This window comes from Macaca fascicularis, chromosome 8 (genome assembly GCF_037993035.2).
Source record: "Macaca fascicularis isolate 582-1 chromosome 8, T2T-MFA8v1.1".
In the NCBI taxonomy this organism is placed as follows: domain Eukaryota; kingdom Metazoa; phylum Chordata; class Mammalia; order Primates; family Cercopithecidae; genus Macaca; species Macaca fascicularis.
In genome coordinates, this window is record NC_088382.1 from 77,241,834 (window position 1) to 77,260,386 (window position 18,553).

Here is an 18,553-nt window from a genome sequence, read left to right on the forward strand (position 1 = left end):
GGTTTCACCATGTTAGCCAGGATGGTCTCGATCTCCTGACCTCGTGATCCGCCCGTCTCGGCCTCCCAAAGTGCTGGGATTACAGGCTTGAGCCACCGTGCCCGGCCGAAAAGTCTTGACAGAAAATCTGAAGTAGCAGTTTATTGTCTCTGGATCTGGGTTAGGGATCCCATACGTGGGTGTACAGAATACTTTGCTTTCGGGTCCCCAAAATAAAGCACACTGCTTCACACAGAACACTTCTGTCACAGTGGGAGTCTGAAGCTGTATAAAACAAAATCTGACTTTTCTTCTCCTGACATCTTTTATGGAATATTCTACTCCTGACTTTTATCCTCATGTGCTTGTATTAAGCTGTGCCTTATTTGGTGTTTAAATCACTTAAAGCCAGTTGTTACTACTGATGATTATTGTAAACATAAAAATTAAGTGTGTTCTAAATATGCCTAAAATTTTTTTTTAAATCACTGACTCACACACTACATAAAAAAATAGCATAACTATAAATATTCTGGGTGAAAAGGGAACATAAACAGCTTGTTAAAATCCATCTATATTTTAAGTTTGAAAAGAACTAAGAATGAGAATTAGTTTTAAGAAATTCCTTTAAAGTTATTTGTATTTTAAAATGTTGTCATTTGTTATAGTTAGTTAAATCAACTGAGGCCAAGATCATGCGTACAATTTTCTAACAGATTACTTAGCTTCATAGAAACTCACAAGCTGTTCTACAGCTGCAGGCTGCATAGCAGCACATGACACCAGGCAGCAAGCTACTAAGGAACAGTTGGACAACAAGCAGTTGCCACCGCTAGACTAGGACTTCAAGCACGTGTTCTGCAAACAGGCACTGTTACACTGAAGACGGGACACTGTTGTGAAGGTAATGCTCCCTAACTGTTATGTCCTTAGAAACTTTTCACAGTCTGGGTACTTATGAAAAGATATAAAAGGAATTTTTAATATTTCTTCAAAATCACATAAGTATGTACATATGTATAGGAAGACATTGCACAGGTGCATATAATACTGCTTATTCATTTATAAAACCAAATGTCTTTTAAAGCATAGCCTTTTAAAATCAAATGTATGTAAACCCAGGTTAAAATATTCTAGTTAGATTGAAAAATCAAATGAAAAAATTAGACTGAAAATTCTGGTGTAAAAATACAAAAAACACAAATACAAAAAAATCCCAACTATGAACTACCTTATAAAGCCATAGAGTAAAAGTCATCACGCTCGATAATAAAAGCCCTGAAGGTGAGCTGCTTTGACTATACTGCCAATAATATGCGAGAGGCAAATCTTGAATTATTAAAATCTTTAATAAATTTTTAAAAGTCCTATATAAAATCAAGTACATTTGTGGTAAATGCATAGTTGCTCAATGTTGTGTTTAAAACAGGAGTAACTTCATATATAATCATATGTATATACATATGTATATAATCATATACATTCTTACTTTAGGTTTGGTATATACTCTCCTTATCTACTCTGCTTTAAACATCTCAAAACAGACACAAAAAATCCCTATACTGCAAAGGTTAATCTCAAAATTCAAATAAATTTTAATTTTTCCAATACATCTCAGACTAGAAAGTAGGTAATTTATTTTACTTTATTTAGAAAGTAGGTAATTTAAAGTAGGTAATTTAAGAATAACAAATATCATTAGATACCTACCCCTAGAAGTACTAAGAAATCCTTGCAAATAATTTATAAAGGTAATTTTACCCAAGGATGTCAATGTGTGTTTTTAGAAACTAAGCAAAAAATACTAAAACTATAAAATCAAGCTTTTTTGGTAGATATCAGAAATCAAGTGACAGTTCTTTAATATTTAAGAAGGAAATATGAATTTTATGAGGCAAAAGAAATGAACATTTCTAGGTATCAGGTATCTTTATGATTAACTTTTTAGGTACGATGGTATTATGGTTATGTTTAATTAGAGTACTTCTCTTTTAGAGAAACATACTGAGATAAATGCAGATGAAATGGTATGATATCTGAGATCTGCTTCAAAATTATCTAGGGGAGGGAAGAGATACAGATACAAGAAGACCAGCCATAAGTTGATAACTGTGGAAGGCAGGTAATGGGTACATTAGAGTTCATTATACTAATCCCTCTACTGTTGAAGTTTGAAACTTTTTTTTTCCTTTTTTTGAGACACCGTCTGCCTCTGTCACCCAGGATGGACTGCAGTGACACAATCTCAGCTCACTGGATGACTTGTGCCTCCCAGGCTGAAGTGATCCTCCCACCTTAGCCCTCCAAGTAGTTGGGACCACAGGCACATGCCACAGTGCCCAGCTAATTTATGCATATTTTGTAGAGACAGGGTTTCATCATGTTGCCCAGGCTGGTCTTAACTCCTGGACTCATGTGATCCACCTGTCTCGGCCACCCAAAGTGCTGGGATTACAGGTGTTAGGTACCACGCTTGGCCTGAAACATTATATTTTTTAGAAAGATGGTTTATACATAGTGTTTTTCCATCTTGTGACAAGTAGACATAAGACCTATAAACGTCTTGTTAGATTAAAATTTATCTTAAGCTTTATACAATTGTCAATCATGAATGACAAATACAGAAACATTTTATAGATAACTGAAAGTCTGATTTTAATTACTACCAGAAGTTGCTTTTGTAAAACATTCACCATCCCAAATTAAATACCCAAATATGGTGACTGGTTTAACTGAATAAAACTAAAATTTCAACTATTACTTACTGAATTCAGAATAATGTATTTATTTTGTACCACTTATTGTGAAACTGACTTAAAAGAAGACATACCTGTGGACTGTGAAGGTCTGTGGTCAACATGATAATTGAATAAGCCAAAACATAAGCAGTATCCGCACTAGCAAAGAGAGTTTGTCTGGAAAAATAAATTTATTATGTTATAAAGTACTGTTCTACATAGATTCATTTAAATAAGTCACCTCAAATCCCATAGCATTTGTATTTTTCTAAGTATCTCACATTATAATTTTATATGGATTTGTTTTATGACTTCCAGATTGTAGACAATCTAAATTCTCTAAACAGGAGATTAGGTCCTATTATCTATAAATCCTTGGATGCTACCTAGCACGGTGTTTTGGATATAACAGTCAGTCAATGAGCATTTGAACCTTATTTACCCTTGGTTGCATTCTAGGTATCTTGCAGCAAATTTTTCCATTAATCGATCGATTTTCTGAGCTTCCCCTGGAAGACGAAATCCTTCTAGAAACATACGAAGGGCTGAAACGAAGTCTTTTCCTGAAAAGTCATGTTGGTCCACATATGCATACATGACTTCTTTGTTAAATTTATCATTATCTCCCAGGAACTCACCCACTTGAGTCTAAAGTAAAAACAGAGATAGAAATTGATATTTTCTTTTCTTTCTTTTTTTTTTTTTTTGAGACGGAGTCTTGCTCTATTGCCCAGGATGGGGTGCAGTGGCGCAATCTCGGCTCACTGCAACCGCTGCCCCCACGTTCAAGCGATTCTCCTGCCTCAGCCTCAAGTAGCTGGGATTACAGGCACCTGCTACTGCGCCCAGCTAATTTTTTTTGTATTTTTGGTGGAGACAGGGTTTCACTATCTTGTTCAGGCTGGTGTTGAACTCCTGACCTCAGGTAATCCACCCGCCTGAGCCTCCCAAAGTGCTGGGATTACAGGCATGAGCCACCGTGCCTGGCCAGAAATTGAGATTTTCATGAGATGTTTACATTCGCCACACGGTCACTTAAAAAGTAGAAAATTTCGTTAAGATCCACAGGCTTTTGACTATAGAGTTAACAATTTCAAACACAAAGCTTAAACACACTAACTGCCTTCATAAAAATATCAGGAAATTCTTTTGTTTAGAAAATTTAAAAAGCAGAATTTATATTTTAGACACACAGACACACAGACACACACACACACACACACACACACACACACACACACAAACACACACACACACACACACGTCATCACTCAGTATCAGTGGGGGATTGGTTCCAGGACCCCGCATGGATAATCCATGGATGCTCAAGTTCCTTATAAAAAATGGCATAGTATTTGCATATAATCTATGCACATCCTCCCACATATTCTACTCCCATATCTAGATTACTTATAATATATAATATAATGTAAATAGGTTTTCTGCATTGTTTAGGAAATAACTACAAGAAAAAAGTTTGTACACATTCAGTAGAGATGCAATCACCCATTATTCCCCCTGAATATTTTCAATTTGTGGTTGGTTGAATCCACAGATGTAGAATCCATGGATACAGAACTCATGGCTACAGAGGGCCAATTACAGATGATTTTATAACCAAGAATATTCTTTTTGTTTGTTTTTGAGACAGACTCTCACTCTGTAGCCCACGGTGGAGTGCAGTGGTGCAACCTTGGCTCACTGCAACCTCCACCTCCTGGGTTCAAGTGACTCTCCTGCCTCAGCCTCCTGAGTAGCTGGGATTACAGGCACCCACCACCACACCCAGCTAATTTTTTGTATTTTTATTAGAGACAAGGTCTTGCCACATTGGCCAGGCTGGTCTCGAACTCCTGACCTCGGGTGATCTACCTGCCTCGGCCTCCCAAAGTGCTGGAATTACACACGTGAGCCACTGTGCCCAGCCAACCAAGGTTATTCTTTATGTTTTACTTACCTCTATACTTAGGAAAGCATTTTAAAGGAGTCACAATATGTATTATTAACTTAAAAAAGAATTTTACAGAAAAGGGGCCAGGCGTGGTGGCTCACACCTGTAATCTCAGCACTTTGGGAGGCTGAGGCAGGAGGACTGCCTGAGCCCAGGAGTTCAAAACTAGCCTGGGCAATATAGCGAGACCCTGTATCTAATAAAAAGAAAAAAAAAATCCCAAGAATTTTACAGAAAAGGTTAGAAAGAAAATGGTATTCTTACAGAGTCTAATCTTTCCTCTTGATGTAAGAATTGGGCAATATCTTCAGGTGTGGTGCCAAGCATCCCTTGTTCTTGGAGGTACTGTATTCCTCTCTTTGGTTTCTTATTAAATCTAGATGATGTTAAAGTTAATAAGAACATTAAAAATAGAAAACCATTCGTAGTCCCTGAAAAGATCTTAAACCACAGTAAATTAATTTTCTAACAGCACCCAGAAAAACAGCAGCTTATTTAATACAAATCAGTATATGAATATACAAAATAATTACATTGTGCCAAGTTTTCTTTATTTTCTTTATAGAAGTAAGTCTCATGGAAGGCCAGCCTTATTACTATCATTTCACTGACTTTTTGTTACAGTATGAAGCGTTTTTTAAATCCATATCGACAGTGGGAAATTAGACTAAGAGAGACTATTAGAGAGAAAGCCATGTAGTAGACGAACTTTGAGTAAGGCTATGAATACTAAATATCTCATACAGGCATACTTCATTTTATTGCACTTCAAAGATATGTGGTTTTTACAAATTGATGGTTTGTGGCAACCCTGCATTGAAGGTCTATCAGTACCATTTTTCCAAAACCACATGCTCACTTTGTATCTGTGTCACATTTTGGTAATTCCCACAATAGTTCACACTTTTTCATTATTGTATCTGTTACTGTGACCTGTGATCAGTGACCTTTGATGATGCTATTGTAATTGTTTTGGGGTGACACAAACCACACCCATATAAGATGGCAAACTTAATAATCATATGTGTTCTGATTGCTCCACTGACTGGTTGTTCCTCATCTCTCTTCCTTTCCTTGGGCTTCCCTATTCCAAGACAAAAAAATACTGAAATTGGGCCAATTAAGAACCCTACAATAAGTGTTCAAGTGGAAGGAAGAGTCGCACATCTCTCACTTTAAATAAAAAACTAGAAATGACTGAGCTTAGTGAGGAATGCATGTCAAAAGCCAAGACTTACTGAAAGCTAGGTCTCTTGCGCCAAATGAAGTTGTGAATGCAAAGGAAAAGATCTTGATGGAAGTTTAAAGTGCCACTCCAGTGAACACACAAGTAGGAAAGCAAAACAGCCTAAATGCTGATATGGAGAAGGTTTTCATGTATGATAAGAAGATCAAACCAGTCACAACATTACCTTAAGGCAAAGCCTAATCCCAAGAAAGGCCCTAACTCTCTTCAAGTCTATAAGGCTAAGAAAGGTAATGAAGCTGCAGAAGAAAATCTGGAAGCTAGCAGAGGTTGGATCATGAGATTTAGGGAAAGAAGCGGTCTCCATAACATAAAAGCACAAAGTCTGATAGCAAGTGCTGATGGAGAAGCTGCAGCAAGTTATCCAGAAGATCTAGCTATGATCATTTATGAAGGTGGTTACACTAAACAACAGATTTTCCACATAGATAAAACAGTCTTTCTTCTATTGGAAGAAGATGCCATCTATGACTTTCATAGCAAGAGAGGAGAAGTTAATGCCTGGCTTCAAAGCTTCAAAGGACAGACTGGCTCTCTTGGGGACTAATATAGCTGATGACATTAACAAGTCAATGCTCATTTAAAAATTCCAAAGATCCCAGGGTCCTTAAGAATTACATGCTAAATCTACTCTGCCTGCACTCTAGAAATGGCACAACAAAGCCTGGATGACAGCACCATCTGTTTACAACATAGATGACTGAATATTTGAAGCCCACTGTTGAGACCTACTGCTTCAAAGAAAAGATTCCTTTCAAGAGATTACTGTTCATTGACAATGCACCTGATCACCCAGGAGCTCTGATGGAAATGTGCAATGAGATTAATGTTGCTTTCATGCCTGCTAACACAATACCCATTCTGCAGCCCTTGGATGAAAGAGTGACTTTGTTTTTGTAGAAATGCAGTCTCGCTATGCTGTCCAGGTTGATCTCAAACTCCTGGACTAAACTGATCTTCCCACCCTGGCTTCCCAAAGCTGGGATTACAGAGGCATGAGCCACTGTGCCCTTTCCTCATGAGTAACTCTGAATTTCAAGTCTTTTTTTTTTTTTTTTTTTAAAGAAATGGGGTATTGCTACATTGCGCACACTGATCTTGAACTCCTGGCCTCAAGCCTCATGAGTAGCTGGGATTACAGGTGTAAGCTACCATGCCTGGCTAACTTTCAAGTCTAGAAAGAAATACATTTCATAAGGCTATAGCTGCCATGTAGAGAGATAGTTCTACTGAATCTGGGAAAAGTAAATTGAAAACCTTCTGGAAAGGATTCACTGTTCTAGATGCCATTAAGAACATTAGTGACTCATGCGAGGGGTAAAAACACCAACATCAATAGGAGTTGGGAAGAAGCTGACTCTAACCCTTATGGACGATTTTGAGGAGTCCAAGACATCAGTGGAGGAAGTAACTGCAGACGTGGTAAAAGTAACAAGAGACCTAGAAGTAAAGTGTGAAGATGACACTGAATTGCTGTAGCCTTATGATCAAACTTTAACATATGAGTAGCTGCTTCTTATAGACAAGTGAAAACAGTGATTTCTTGAGATGGAATCTACTACTGGTGAAGATGCTGTGAACACTAGTGGAAAGAAAATTAGAAATTTAGAATATTCCATAAATTCAGTTCATAAAATTACAGCAGATTTTGAGAGGACAGACTCCAATTTTGAAAGACATATTACTGTAGGTAAATACTAACAAACAGCATTACATGCTACAGAGAAATCTTTTGTGAATGGAAGAGACTATCAAGGCAGCAAACTTTACTGTTGTCTTATTTTAAGAAATTACCACAGTTACTCCAACTTTCAGCAACCACTACCCTGATGTGTCAGCAGCCATCAACACTGAGATAAGACACTCTACAACAAAAAGATTACAACTCATTGAAAGCTCAGATGGTTACTAGTATTTTTCAGCAATAAAGTATTTTTAAATTAATGTGTGTACATTGTTTTTTAGACATAAGGGGATTGCAGGTTAATAGACAGTATAGTACAATATAAACATAACTTTAATGCACTAAGAAATCAAAAAAATTGTGTGACTCACTATATTGCAATATTTACTTCACTGCTGTGGTATGGAACTGAACCCACAGTATCTCTGAGGTACTCTGAATATACATTCTCCCTTAATCTTCAAGTAATCTTAGCTCATTTGTCCAAATTAATTAGACCACACAAAATCTTTCTCATTTATAGCTCCAGATTCTCTCTCACTCCCTTCTCCTTCCTCTGCTCCCATTCCCTAAATCTATTTTCAGAGTCTATTTCCTCTGCTTGTCTTTTATCTGCTCCATTCACAGGGGAGTCTCCCTCAGGCTTAAAGATACAATTCAAATGTTACCTCTTTGTTTACAGATCATTTACTCCCTACTTTCGTTACTTTGGTGCTCCAACACCTGTCATTTGGGCTATGGCAAGAGTTCTTAAATGGTCTCCCTATCATCTCATGTTGCCCATATTCTAATGCACCCTTCAGGCTGCCTGCAAAGTCCTATTTACAAAACAGAAATCTGATGATGCTACTCCTCTGCTTAAAGTCCTTCACTAGCATGCTAGTGCCAAGAGGAACAAGACAAAAAGTCCTTTACATGGAGAATAAGGCCTTCTGTAATTTAGATCCAACTCAATGCTCTCATCTTACCTCCTGTTATTCCCCCTCCACTCTGCCCTGCCATGCTGAACAAGTGCTCAGATGTCCTCCCTTTCCTCTGCTGCTGCACATGCCATTCTCTCAATCTGGGATGGTCTTCCTGATTCTGTCTTCCCAAAGGTTCCCTTGTCAAGTTCTCATCTAACCATAACCACTTAACATTCATAAAATGAAACACTTTTCACTAAGCTAAACATAACCCCCCACCACCACCCCTAGAAGTACTCACTTACAGGAAGAAACACAATTTTAAATAATTATAATAGTAAAACTGTGACAAACAGATGTATTCAAAAGGTAAGAAAATAACACAGTAGAAGTAACTAACTTAGATGGTCATAATATATCTCCTGGGAAAGGTGACCGTGGAACTATTCTGAAGAACAATTGTATCTTTTATAAACAATAAGAAAAAACATCCCAGAGAGGAGGAGGCCATACTAAAACACAAAAGCACAAGACAGTATTATATAATAAATAGTTCTGCATTGTTGGAAAGTGAGATGAGATAGAAAAGTGGCAGGAAATGAAGCTTAAAGTCCAGCAGATCCAAATCATGAAGGTATTATCATACAATCAAAGAAGCTTTGGTTTTATTCTCTAAGACAGCGAAAAAACAGACTTTCATTCAAGAAAGGTTACTCTAGTTAAGTGTGAGAAAAGACTGAAGAATGAACAAAACCAAAGAAAAAGGTAAGCCAATTGAAAGATTATACTAGTTGAGGAAATAAATAATGATGATTTGATTTGCAAGACTAGCGGTGGGAGATCGAGAAAAGAGAACAGATTGCAGGGATATTAGGAAGTAGAATCACCACGACTTAGTGACAGATTAGATTCGAGAATCTAATCCTATGAGGGGAAAATCTAAGCTAATTCCCAGGATTTTAGCTTATAAATTTAGTAGCATGCTGGGGTTACTACCATAAATAAGAAATACAAAAATAACAGGCTTTTCTATTTGTCTTTTGTTTTCATAGGAGAACTAAGGGGTTGATGTTGGAAAAGGGCTGAGGAACAGAAACCTGGCAATGCTAAGATGCATGCAGAAAGAAAGAAAAAAATAGCCCGTAAGACTGAGATGGCATAGTCAAAAAGGTAGGAGACAAACAGGATAGACTGGTGTCATGAAACAGTTGTAGACAAGTATACTAGGAATACAGCTCCATGAAAGCATTCTCATCAATAGCTGTATTAAGCAGAAAGCAAGTCCAGCTGCTGAGAGAAGGACTGAGAGACTTCCACTTTGAAGCCCTCTGATTACTCCTCCTCATTTCTCAAGTATTTCAAAATAAGTACCTTGGCAGTACTTACTCTGTATGACACTTTTATAAACCTTACACAGTACTATTTTTAAAAACTGCTCATGTTTAAACTGTAGTCTTGAATCCAAGCACCAGTGCCTTCATGGTGCTTGGCAATAGTCCCAAGTACCAAATATGTGTTTGCTGGGTGACCAGCAGCATTTTAATACGCATATTTGTTTACACATACTAGACCAAGAGCCCCTCAGAAGGAAGGGCTGTTCCATGTATCTAGTTTCCCCAGGACCTTGCATAATATCTGGAACAGATGAGACTTTAATAAATACTGACCAAACAATTAGAATTAATGCAGTAGTGACAGCTATTTCCTGAGGCAATTTTGTAAGATTTTGTAATTTTAAAATAGAATATATGTAAATTTTTGTTGAACTGTTTTTCATATTAACACTGGAGAAAAAAGACACCCGAACATTCACAAAAAGGCACTGCTTAAGTATCAGGAAGAAATGCTTTACAGAAGTAGCAAACCAAGTAAGAACACACGGGAATTTTTAAGTTTGTAATAGTTAGATTCATGGAGACAGCAAGCAATTTCATTTTTCCTTATGGCATCTCTTTGAAAAAAGAGATGGCCAACAAGAGAAAGGAAGGCAGCATGGTGGTATTCACAAAGGAAATAGTCCAGAAGCAGGCAGGTATCACAAAGCTTAGTGGGAAAACTGATTTCACAAGATTAGGATCTGGTACACTAGCCAGGCTGGAAAGAGAGGTGATCACCTTATCAACATATAAAAATGAAATCAGTAACAAGAGTAGTACAATTGTAACCCAGCGGGAAAAAATGTAAAACCTATAAAGGAGTACTGATAGCTATTAGAAGTTTCATATTTTAAATGTTTTGAGTTGTCACATGATTAGAAAATATAATGGAGGATTTCATAATGAGCTAAACAATGCAAAATTGCACAGATGTTACTCATCAACAGCACTTATAATATGGTGACAAATTAATTTATATGACAAGAGTGGTTGGGCATTACAGGAATCTAGTTGGGCTAGACTGCAATGAACATGGGGGGCTGAATAGGAGCCTCGTGAATTAGATCCATGAGAACTATCCTCCATTTTCCTCATTATAAGGTGATAAACCCACGGCAGGGGTGGCACCATACTGGCAGAGAGATACTCAGTAACATTCTCCTTAAGCTGTGACACTTACAAATCTATCCCTTGTTCTATTATTTCTTTTTGTTGCTTTAGGACCTCAAATTGTTCTGGATTATCGGTGCCAGACATCTGTGTACTGTAGCTGCCTATTCCTGATGATGATGTTGACTCCAGAGAATTTAAACTTCCATATCTGTTTATTGTCTCAGGGTGTTTGATTTCACTCATCTCTTGCTCTGAGGGTTTTTCCTGACCTGAAAGAAGAAAATTGATAGAGTACATTATTCTATCAAAGAAAAAAAAAAGTGTAAGGGCAAACAAATTCTTGAATAAGGCAAGGCATTTCAATGTCGCTTAGATATCTATTTAATACAAAATAACTATTAGGAAACATAATAAACAACATACTTTGATATTAAAACACACTGTAATTTGTACGTGTATAGTCTGCACCATTAGGAGGAGTTCTTTTTGCAGTTGCAGTGCTGAGTATCCACTGGATTTCTGCTCTCAGCTCATTCCTCATGAGGAATTGTTTTCGATAACACCAGTGTAGCCCTGCAGCTATGAGTTTTTCTCTGAGTGAGGGTAAACATCAAACACAGATGAACAATTCAACCTTCTTAAAACATACTGCCTTTTATACGTTTCCTCTATAATTATAATACAAGAAAGTTGCATAAATATGCTTCATTTTACATAATCAAAATATTTCTAAGAAGATTCAGAAAAAAATAGCTTGGATAATTAAAGTTAAAACTTTCACAATTTTAAAGCTAGTTATTTAACTCACAGAGAATGCTTCCTCATCAGTTAAATGAATAAATATGTCATGAAATTGGTTTAACAGCATCTGCAACTATCCTGCAAAGTATTATTCACTTAAAATGACAAGGAATTACAACTCAAAATATCACCTTACCAAGAGTTGTCTGAGAGTTGGGATTCACATACTGATCCTTACTCCATTCAACCATACACTTCAAAATCGACACTAAGCATTCTAAACCTTTTTTCCTCAGGCTCAATTCCTACAAAGTAATTCAAAAATACATTTTTTTTTTAAAAAAAAGGTCTTTTAAGGAAAATACATGACTCTTTCCTGGTAAAGTTTAAATTTGAAAATATTTTTAAAGTTCTTACCTGAACATTACTCATACCAAGTTCTTGACTGCCCCTTCCTTGAGCAATTTTTGATAGATCATTTACTAGTCTTTCAAATATATTGGCCGCATTTAAGTCACAGTCATAGTTTACATAAATATCCACTACACTCTGAGCATCTGTAACAATATAACATTAATTTCAACAAAGTACATCTAGGATGTGAGTACATTTGGCCTTTTAAATATCTAATAATAAGAAAGGGATAGTAAAAAGGAGGGTAATTTAAAATACCTGCACAAATCCTCGTCAGTGTTTGAATAACCATCCATTTGTGATCAAATGAGCTGGTAGAAGTTTCCAAAATGTATAAGAAAATTTCTTTAAAGAACACCTGTGATTAGGAGAAAACTTCTGTTTAAAATATTGTTTATAATTCATATGTGTGATCCCTTTTTAAACATCCCAAAGCTGTGGAGCAGATATTAGCACCCAGGCTCCTATGGAGTTCAACTCCTTTTGAGTTCCATCTCTGAAACCTCAGGACTAAAATATCTTGGGTAAGTGACTTAAACTTGCCCTTCTAGTTATCAGTACTGCAATTCACACTGTTGTATTTTGTTCTCAACAGAGCTGCTACAAAAGAAATATGCAAAGATTTAGGTTCCTCCAGGTGATAATTTCTTGAACCCTTTTACAGAATATAACTTATGCTTTTTTAATCCCCCTCGAAAAGCATAATTTATACTTCTGTTCATCAGTTATATTTTTCAGAGACATTCTAGTACTGAGAGGCCTAACTGTTCATAGATTTAAATGTAACTGGTACTCTAATGAACACAATAAAAACAATCTAAGTCTCATACGGTTTTATTTTTCTAATTACTCACGACAGTGAAAATCTCTACTGTTTGAAAACTACATATGAACTATTTCTCACTACTCTTTACACCAAATAATCAAGTGATGAGTTAATCAACCTAATGAGATAAATTTCAATTTAACAGATAAGAATTTTCACATTTAAATGTATTCTATAAAAGTGACTTTAAGAAGGAATGACTGAAAAAAACATGTTAACATTTATGAAACATACGCATTATGAATCCAGAAAATCACATTTATAGTATCTCCCCCTAACTGGATTAGGTACCCCTGTAATGTGATTTTCTCTCACAAAACTCAGCATACTTCTATTTACTTATTTAATATCAGTATCTCCTATAGACTGTAAGCTTGAAGACAGTAATGACCAGGTCTTTCTTGATAAGAATCACGTCCACATTGCAGGGCACATAGTAGGTGTTCAATAAATATTTATGGCAACATGGCCATAATTCCTAAAAACTGCATCAGGGTACCCCAGAATGCTGTAGCAAACTCATGAGGGTGCCATGAAAAAATTGTGAGGCAAAATTCAGAGGGAGATACATCTGTTGGATACCTCGAAAGACTGCTCATGGTTTCAATTAGATAACACTACATTCCCTTCAATGACATCATTATCTCTGCAAAGCTGGGTTTTGGTCATTGCTATGACAAAAAACCAAGTACTGAACGAAAATCAATGAAGTACTGGAATGAGGGGGACAGTGTTCAATTCCAAGATCTAAGAAGCTGTGTGCAGTCTGTAATAGGCACACACATCCCAGTGGTAAGTAAGTGTGGTTAAGAATAAAATAAAAACATTATTTTTCTTTTACTTTATGCAGACTACTGTCTTTGAAATAGATAGTAGGCTGTGAAGACAAATATCCATTAAGTTGTTTGGCCCTGCCTGCTTAATAAATAGAACATAGAACTGGAGGTATTCCTCTGGCCTAAGTGCAACTTTCATGAAAAGTCAGACTCTAACAGTGCCATGAATCAAACACTTTTGGGATTCTCTGATTAACGAAATAAATAACATAGACTGGAAGAGAGAGGAAAGAAAAAATTTTAGCTGTTATCTACGGTTTATCAAATTGCACTAATAAGCAAAAGCCTATTGCCGTAATATAAGATACTATGCCTATTGTAATCGGGGCTCTAAAAAAATCAACCTTTTAATGATTTATTGAGCACCTATAATGTATATATGTGGAACAACAGCTCTGTCTTAAGTATGCTGTCTTCACATATGTTTTCCTGAAAAGTTGTACATAAACTGTATCTTCTGGAATAGATATATAATTTAAGGCCCATGAAAAAATCACATCACAGAAACTCTGAAGTGAATATTCTCATAAAATGAATCTTCATGTAACAACAATCTTAATTTTGTTTTGCAAATTTAGGTTTTCATAGCTGGGCTTTCTCCACGTTCAGGTGTTTTTGTTCTGTTTTGTTTTGTTTTTTGAGACGGAGTTTCACTCTTGTTGACCAGGCTGGAGTGCAATGGCACGATCTTGGCTCACTGCAACCTCCACCTCCCGGGTTCAAGCGATTGTCCTGTCTCAGCCTCCCAAGCAGCTGGGATTACAGGCATGCACCACCACACCCGGCTAATTTTGTATTTTTAGTAGAGATGGAGTTTCTCCATGTTGGTCAGGCTAGTCTCAAACTCCCGACCTCAGGTGATCCACCCGCCTCGGCCTCCCAAAGTGCTGGGATTACAGGCGTGAGCCACTGTACCTGGCGTTCAACTCATTTTTAATTTGAGTGTGTTTAACATTTTTGAAAGTATATCTATATTTATCTCATTTTATCCTCATTATCTCCCCCTGAGGGACAGTAAGGAGTGAAATAAACCTAAATTTTAAAAATTAGAATATTACAATAATTTTGTAATGAGAATCTACCATCTACAAATTGACAAGAAATTTCTTAAAGTTTTTCCTTTCAAATTCATTTTTGCCAAGTCGAATTTGCTGTGCAAAAATAGTAATCTCAACTTAAATAATTTTTGATATCTAGATCTGTAAACAGTACCTACAAAAGCAGAATCTCAGTGTCCAAAAAAATCTGTAATTGGCTACATAAAGTATTACAAAATTTTCTAATGCCAACTTAAATGTCTCATCATCAAATGGAAGACTTCTGGTTTTTTTACAAAAGCAAAAGTTCCAAACGTTTTTTAACTGTCTTTTATTTGTAGTTCCTACAGATAATGGGGGAAAAAAATGATCTAAAAATGGCAACTCTTCCTAGTTAAATGCCTTGTATCATTTTAACAGACATATGGCAAACTCTTAAAACTTGACATCACATATCATATAGGCACCAAAAATGGTTTCCTGTCCAAAACTATGGCCCAAATTAAAAAGCTTTTCACTTAAAATGCCAAGGCCTAATTCTGTTTCATTCTCATAACAATGTTCTAAATCAATCTTGATAGCTATTACAGAACATTAACATTAAAGGATAATATGACTATTTTAGCCATCGTGAAATTCTGGAAAAATAATTTATCCTTTCTATCAAGCTAGTGAATTATGAGTCTTGAGTTAGGATTAAATATAAAATAAACAAAAATTAAAATATAACCTGTATATCAAACATAATATGAAGGTAAAAACTGACAACATAAAAATGAGTATTTTTTAAACATACAACATCACAACCAAAACAACATTTCAACAAATAACAAATTGAAAAAAGCATTCATTAAATTGGTAACACATAAGAACTATTTTAAGTTTTATTTGAAGATGAAAACAAAAAAATCAGAAACTGGTACACCTTCCAAAAAAAAAAAAAAAACCACTTAAGGCCAGGTGCAGTGGCTCACGCCTATAATCCCAGCACTTTGGGAGGCAGATGCAGGCAGATCACCTGAGGTCGGGAGTTTGAGACCAACATGACCAATATGGAGAAACCCCGTCTCTACTAAAAATACAAAATTATCCAGGAATGGTGGCACACGCCTGTAATCCCAGCTACTCAGGAGGCTGAGGCAGGAGAATCACTTGAACTCAGTAGGCGGAGGTTGTGGTGAGTGGGGATCGCGCCACTACACTCCAGCCTGGGCAACAAGAGGGAAACTCCATCTCCCAAAAAAAAAAAAAAAAAGAAAGAAAGAAACTGGTACACTTGCACAACACATGCAGACACGATTGAAAAAATCCCTAATTTAGTTCTACTAATTCTCTGACAATATTTTAGAACCACATGATTGTTATTCTATTTCCAAAGATCCTGGGAGAAAACTTTAGGAATATATACATTAAAAAAAAAAAGTACAAAGCAAATATTAATTTTTTTCAAATATCCTAAAACAGAACCCCAAAATATAATGCCCCTCAATCACATCTTTTAAAATGCCTAATACTTATAAATGGTTTAAAATAATGGCGATGCAGTATATATTTGGAACTTTCTTTTAAGATAAACAAATGTATTATAATATACCACATAGACAATGGCAAAGCTATTGTGAGGACCAAATTAATTCAAGAGAGCAAGAACCATTTATTCAACTAGTACAAGTTCCTTGAGGACAGCAGCTGCATCTTATTTCATTTTGCATTCTTAGTGCTTATCCAGTGCCTAGTACTTCGTTGGCACATGTTAGTTGAACAGGTGAATGAAAAAACAGAAGTGCATGGCAATATACAAAAATTATTTCACATTCTGGAGACCTTTCCAGTGTATTCAAATCTGATTTAACGTGAAACAAATGAAATATCCAATAGTAATATTATATTTCAATGCCTAAATGCAAAACGTACCTCAATTTGCATCTTCAGATGTGTTTTGAAATTTGACAACAAAGTAAGAAATATAGAAAGAGAAAGCTCGAAAACCTCTGGAACAGAAGAGACTCCATTTTTTGAGAGTGCAACACAAAGATACTGCTTAATAGCATTAATAAACATCTCATTTGTCCTGAAAACAGGTCCTGCATTCTGCAGAATGGATAGAAGTAACTGCAATGAAAGAATCTTGGATCGGAGTTCATGAGACCTAAAATGTAAAAAAGAAGGCACAATATATGAACAAGGTTGGCATTATAGTAATAACAAGTTGTTCCAAAAATATTTCCAGATACACATTTTATAAACTTTGTAAATGGAGAGGAAGATAAAATTCTATAACATAAAAAAAGTATAGTACATGAACAACTCAGCCACTAACAACAGGTGCTTTCACTGATGTTCCCTTGAACCATGTATTTATAATTTCACAAACTTTTAAAATTTATTTATTTATTTTGAGACAGAGTCTTGCTCTGTCACCAAGGCTGGAGTGCAGTGATCTCAGCTCATTACAACCTCCAACTCCCGGGTTCAAGTGATTCTTCTGCCTCAGCCTCCCAGGTAGCTGGGACTACAGGTGCCCACCACCACACCCAGCTAATTTTTTGTATTTTTAGTAGAGATGGGGTTTCACAGTGTTAGTCAAGATGGTCTTGATCTCCTGACTTCGTGATCCACCCACCTCGGCCCCGCAAAGTGCTGGGATTACAGGCGTGAGCCACTGCGCCCAGCCCACAAACTTTTTAAAAAGAAAAAAAATATTCACAAATATTTAACATCAACCCATTGTTTTACTGGAAAAGAAAAAAAACCATGTGAAGATATATGCTGTGTTCCTTTCTTTCACAACCATTCTTCTCCTTACAAATCATCAGCAACTTCTCAGATTAAATGCCATATTTAATATTAATACACAACCGTTCCAATGGACTTTTTTCTGCTTATGCTACTCAGAAATCCTAAACAATAATAAAAAAGTTTTGGTTGCATTAACAAGTGACAGCACTAATTCAAGCTTACTTTTTCAGTAACCATTTAAAGATTTTTTTTTTCTTTTGAAATAAATATAGAGGTATTCAGAACAATTAAAAACTTTAAGGCCAGGCATGGTGGCTCATGCCTGTAATCCCAGCACTTTGGGAGGCTGAGGCAGGTGGATCACTTGAGGTCAGGAATTTGAGACCAGCCTGGCCAACATGGTGAAACCCCGTCACTACTAAAAATACAAAATTAGCCAAGTGTGGTGGTGGGCACCTGTAATCCCAGCTACTCGGGAAGCTGAGACAGGAGAATCACTTGAACCTGGGAGGTGGAGGTTGCAGTGAGCTGAGATCACACCACTGTACTCCAGCCTGGGTGACAGAATGAGACTCCGTGTACAAAAAATAATAATAAAATAAAATAAAAATACAAACTTAAAATAGCTTAGCAACTTATTCTAAATAATTTTGTAATGAAAAGCTGAAAAAGTAGTTTTTGGCTTAAAATTTTTAATTTTTTTCCCAGTCAATATACTGTGGCATGCTTCTGATCACTACCTAGTGTTTTAATTATTTGATTTTGCAAACACAATTTTCCTTCCATTGAAACTGATCTCTTAAGCCCAACAGACCAAGGACATTGATCCCAGGCAACATTTCAAATGCAGAACACACCAAAATGCTCTAGCAGATGGTTCTTTTTCAAAAAAAAAAAAAAAAAAAAAGTAGCCCAAATGCTACTTTCAGTCATATTTACACTATATAGTAAACTTAACTGCCCTTGAT

General features: G+C 36.2%; 1 protein-coding gene across 7 annotated transcripts in view; it reads right to left on the minus strand.

Annotated features, from left to right (window-relative positions):
• The window catches only part of ARFGEF1 (ARF guanine nucleotide exchange factor 1), a 145,445-nt gene that overhangs the window by 58,581 nt on the left and 68,311 nt on the right, over nt 1-18,553 (minus strand). For all 7 annotated transcript variants that reach the window (XM_065519316.2, XM_065519315.2, XM_005563485.5 and 4 more), the window contains 8 exons: nt 16,761-16,995; nt 12,406-12,505; nt 12,151-12,290; nt 11,930-12,038; nt 11,060-11,261; nt 4,933-5,044; nt 3,160-3,365; nt 2,810-2,894 (listed from right to left, as the gene is read on the minus strand). In XM_065519316.2, the coding sequence (XP_065375388.1) occupies nt 2,810-2,894; nt 3,160-3,365; nt 4,933-5,044; nt 11,060-11,261; nt 11,930-12,038; nt 12,151-12,290; nt 12,406-12,505; nt 16,761-16,995 (1,189 nt within the window). The remainder of the gene's footprint in view (nt 1-2,809; nt 2,895-3,159; nt 3,366-4,932; nt 5,045-11,059; nt 11,262-11,929; nt 12,039-12,150; nt 12,291-12,405; nt 12,506-16,760; nt 16,996-18,553) is intronic.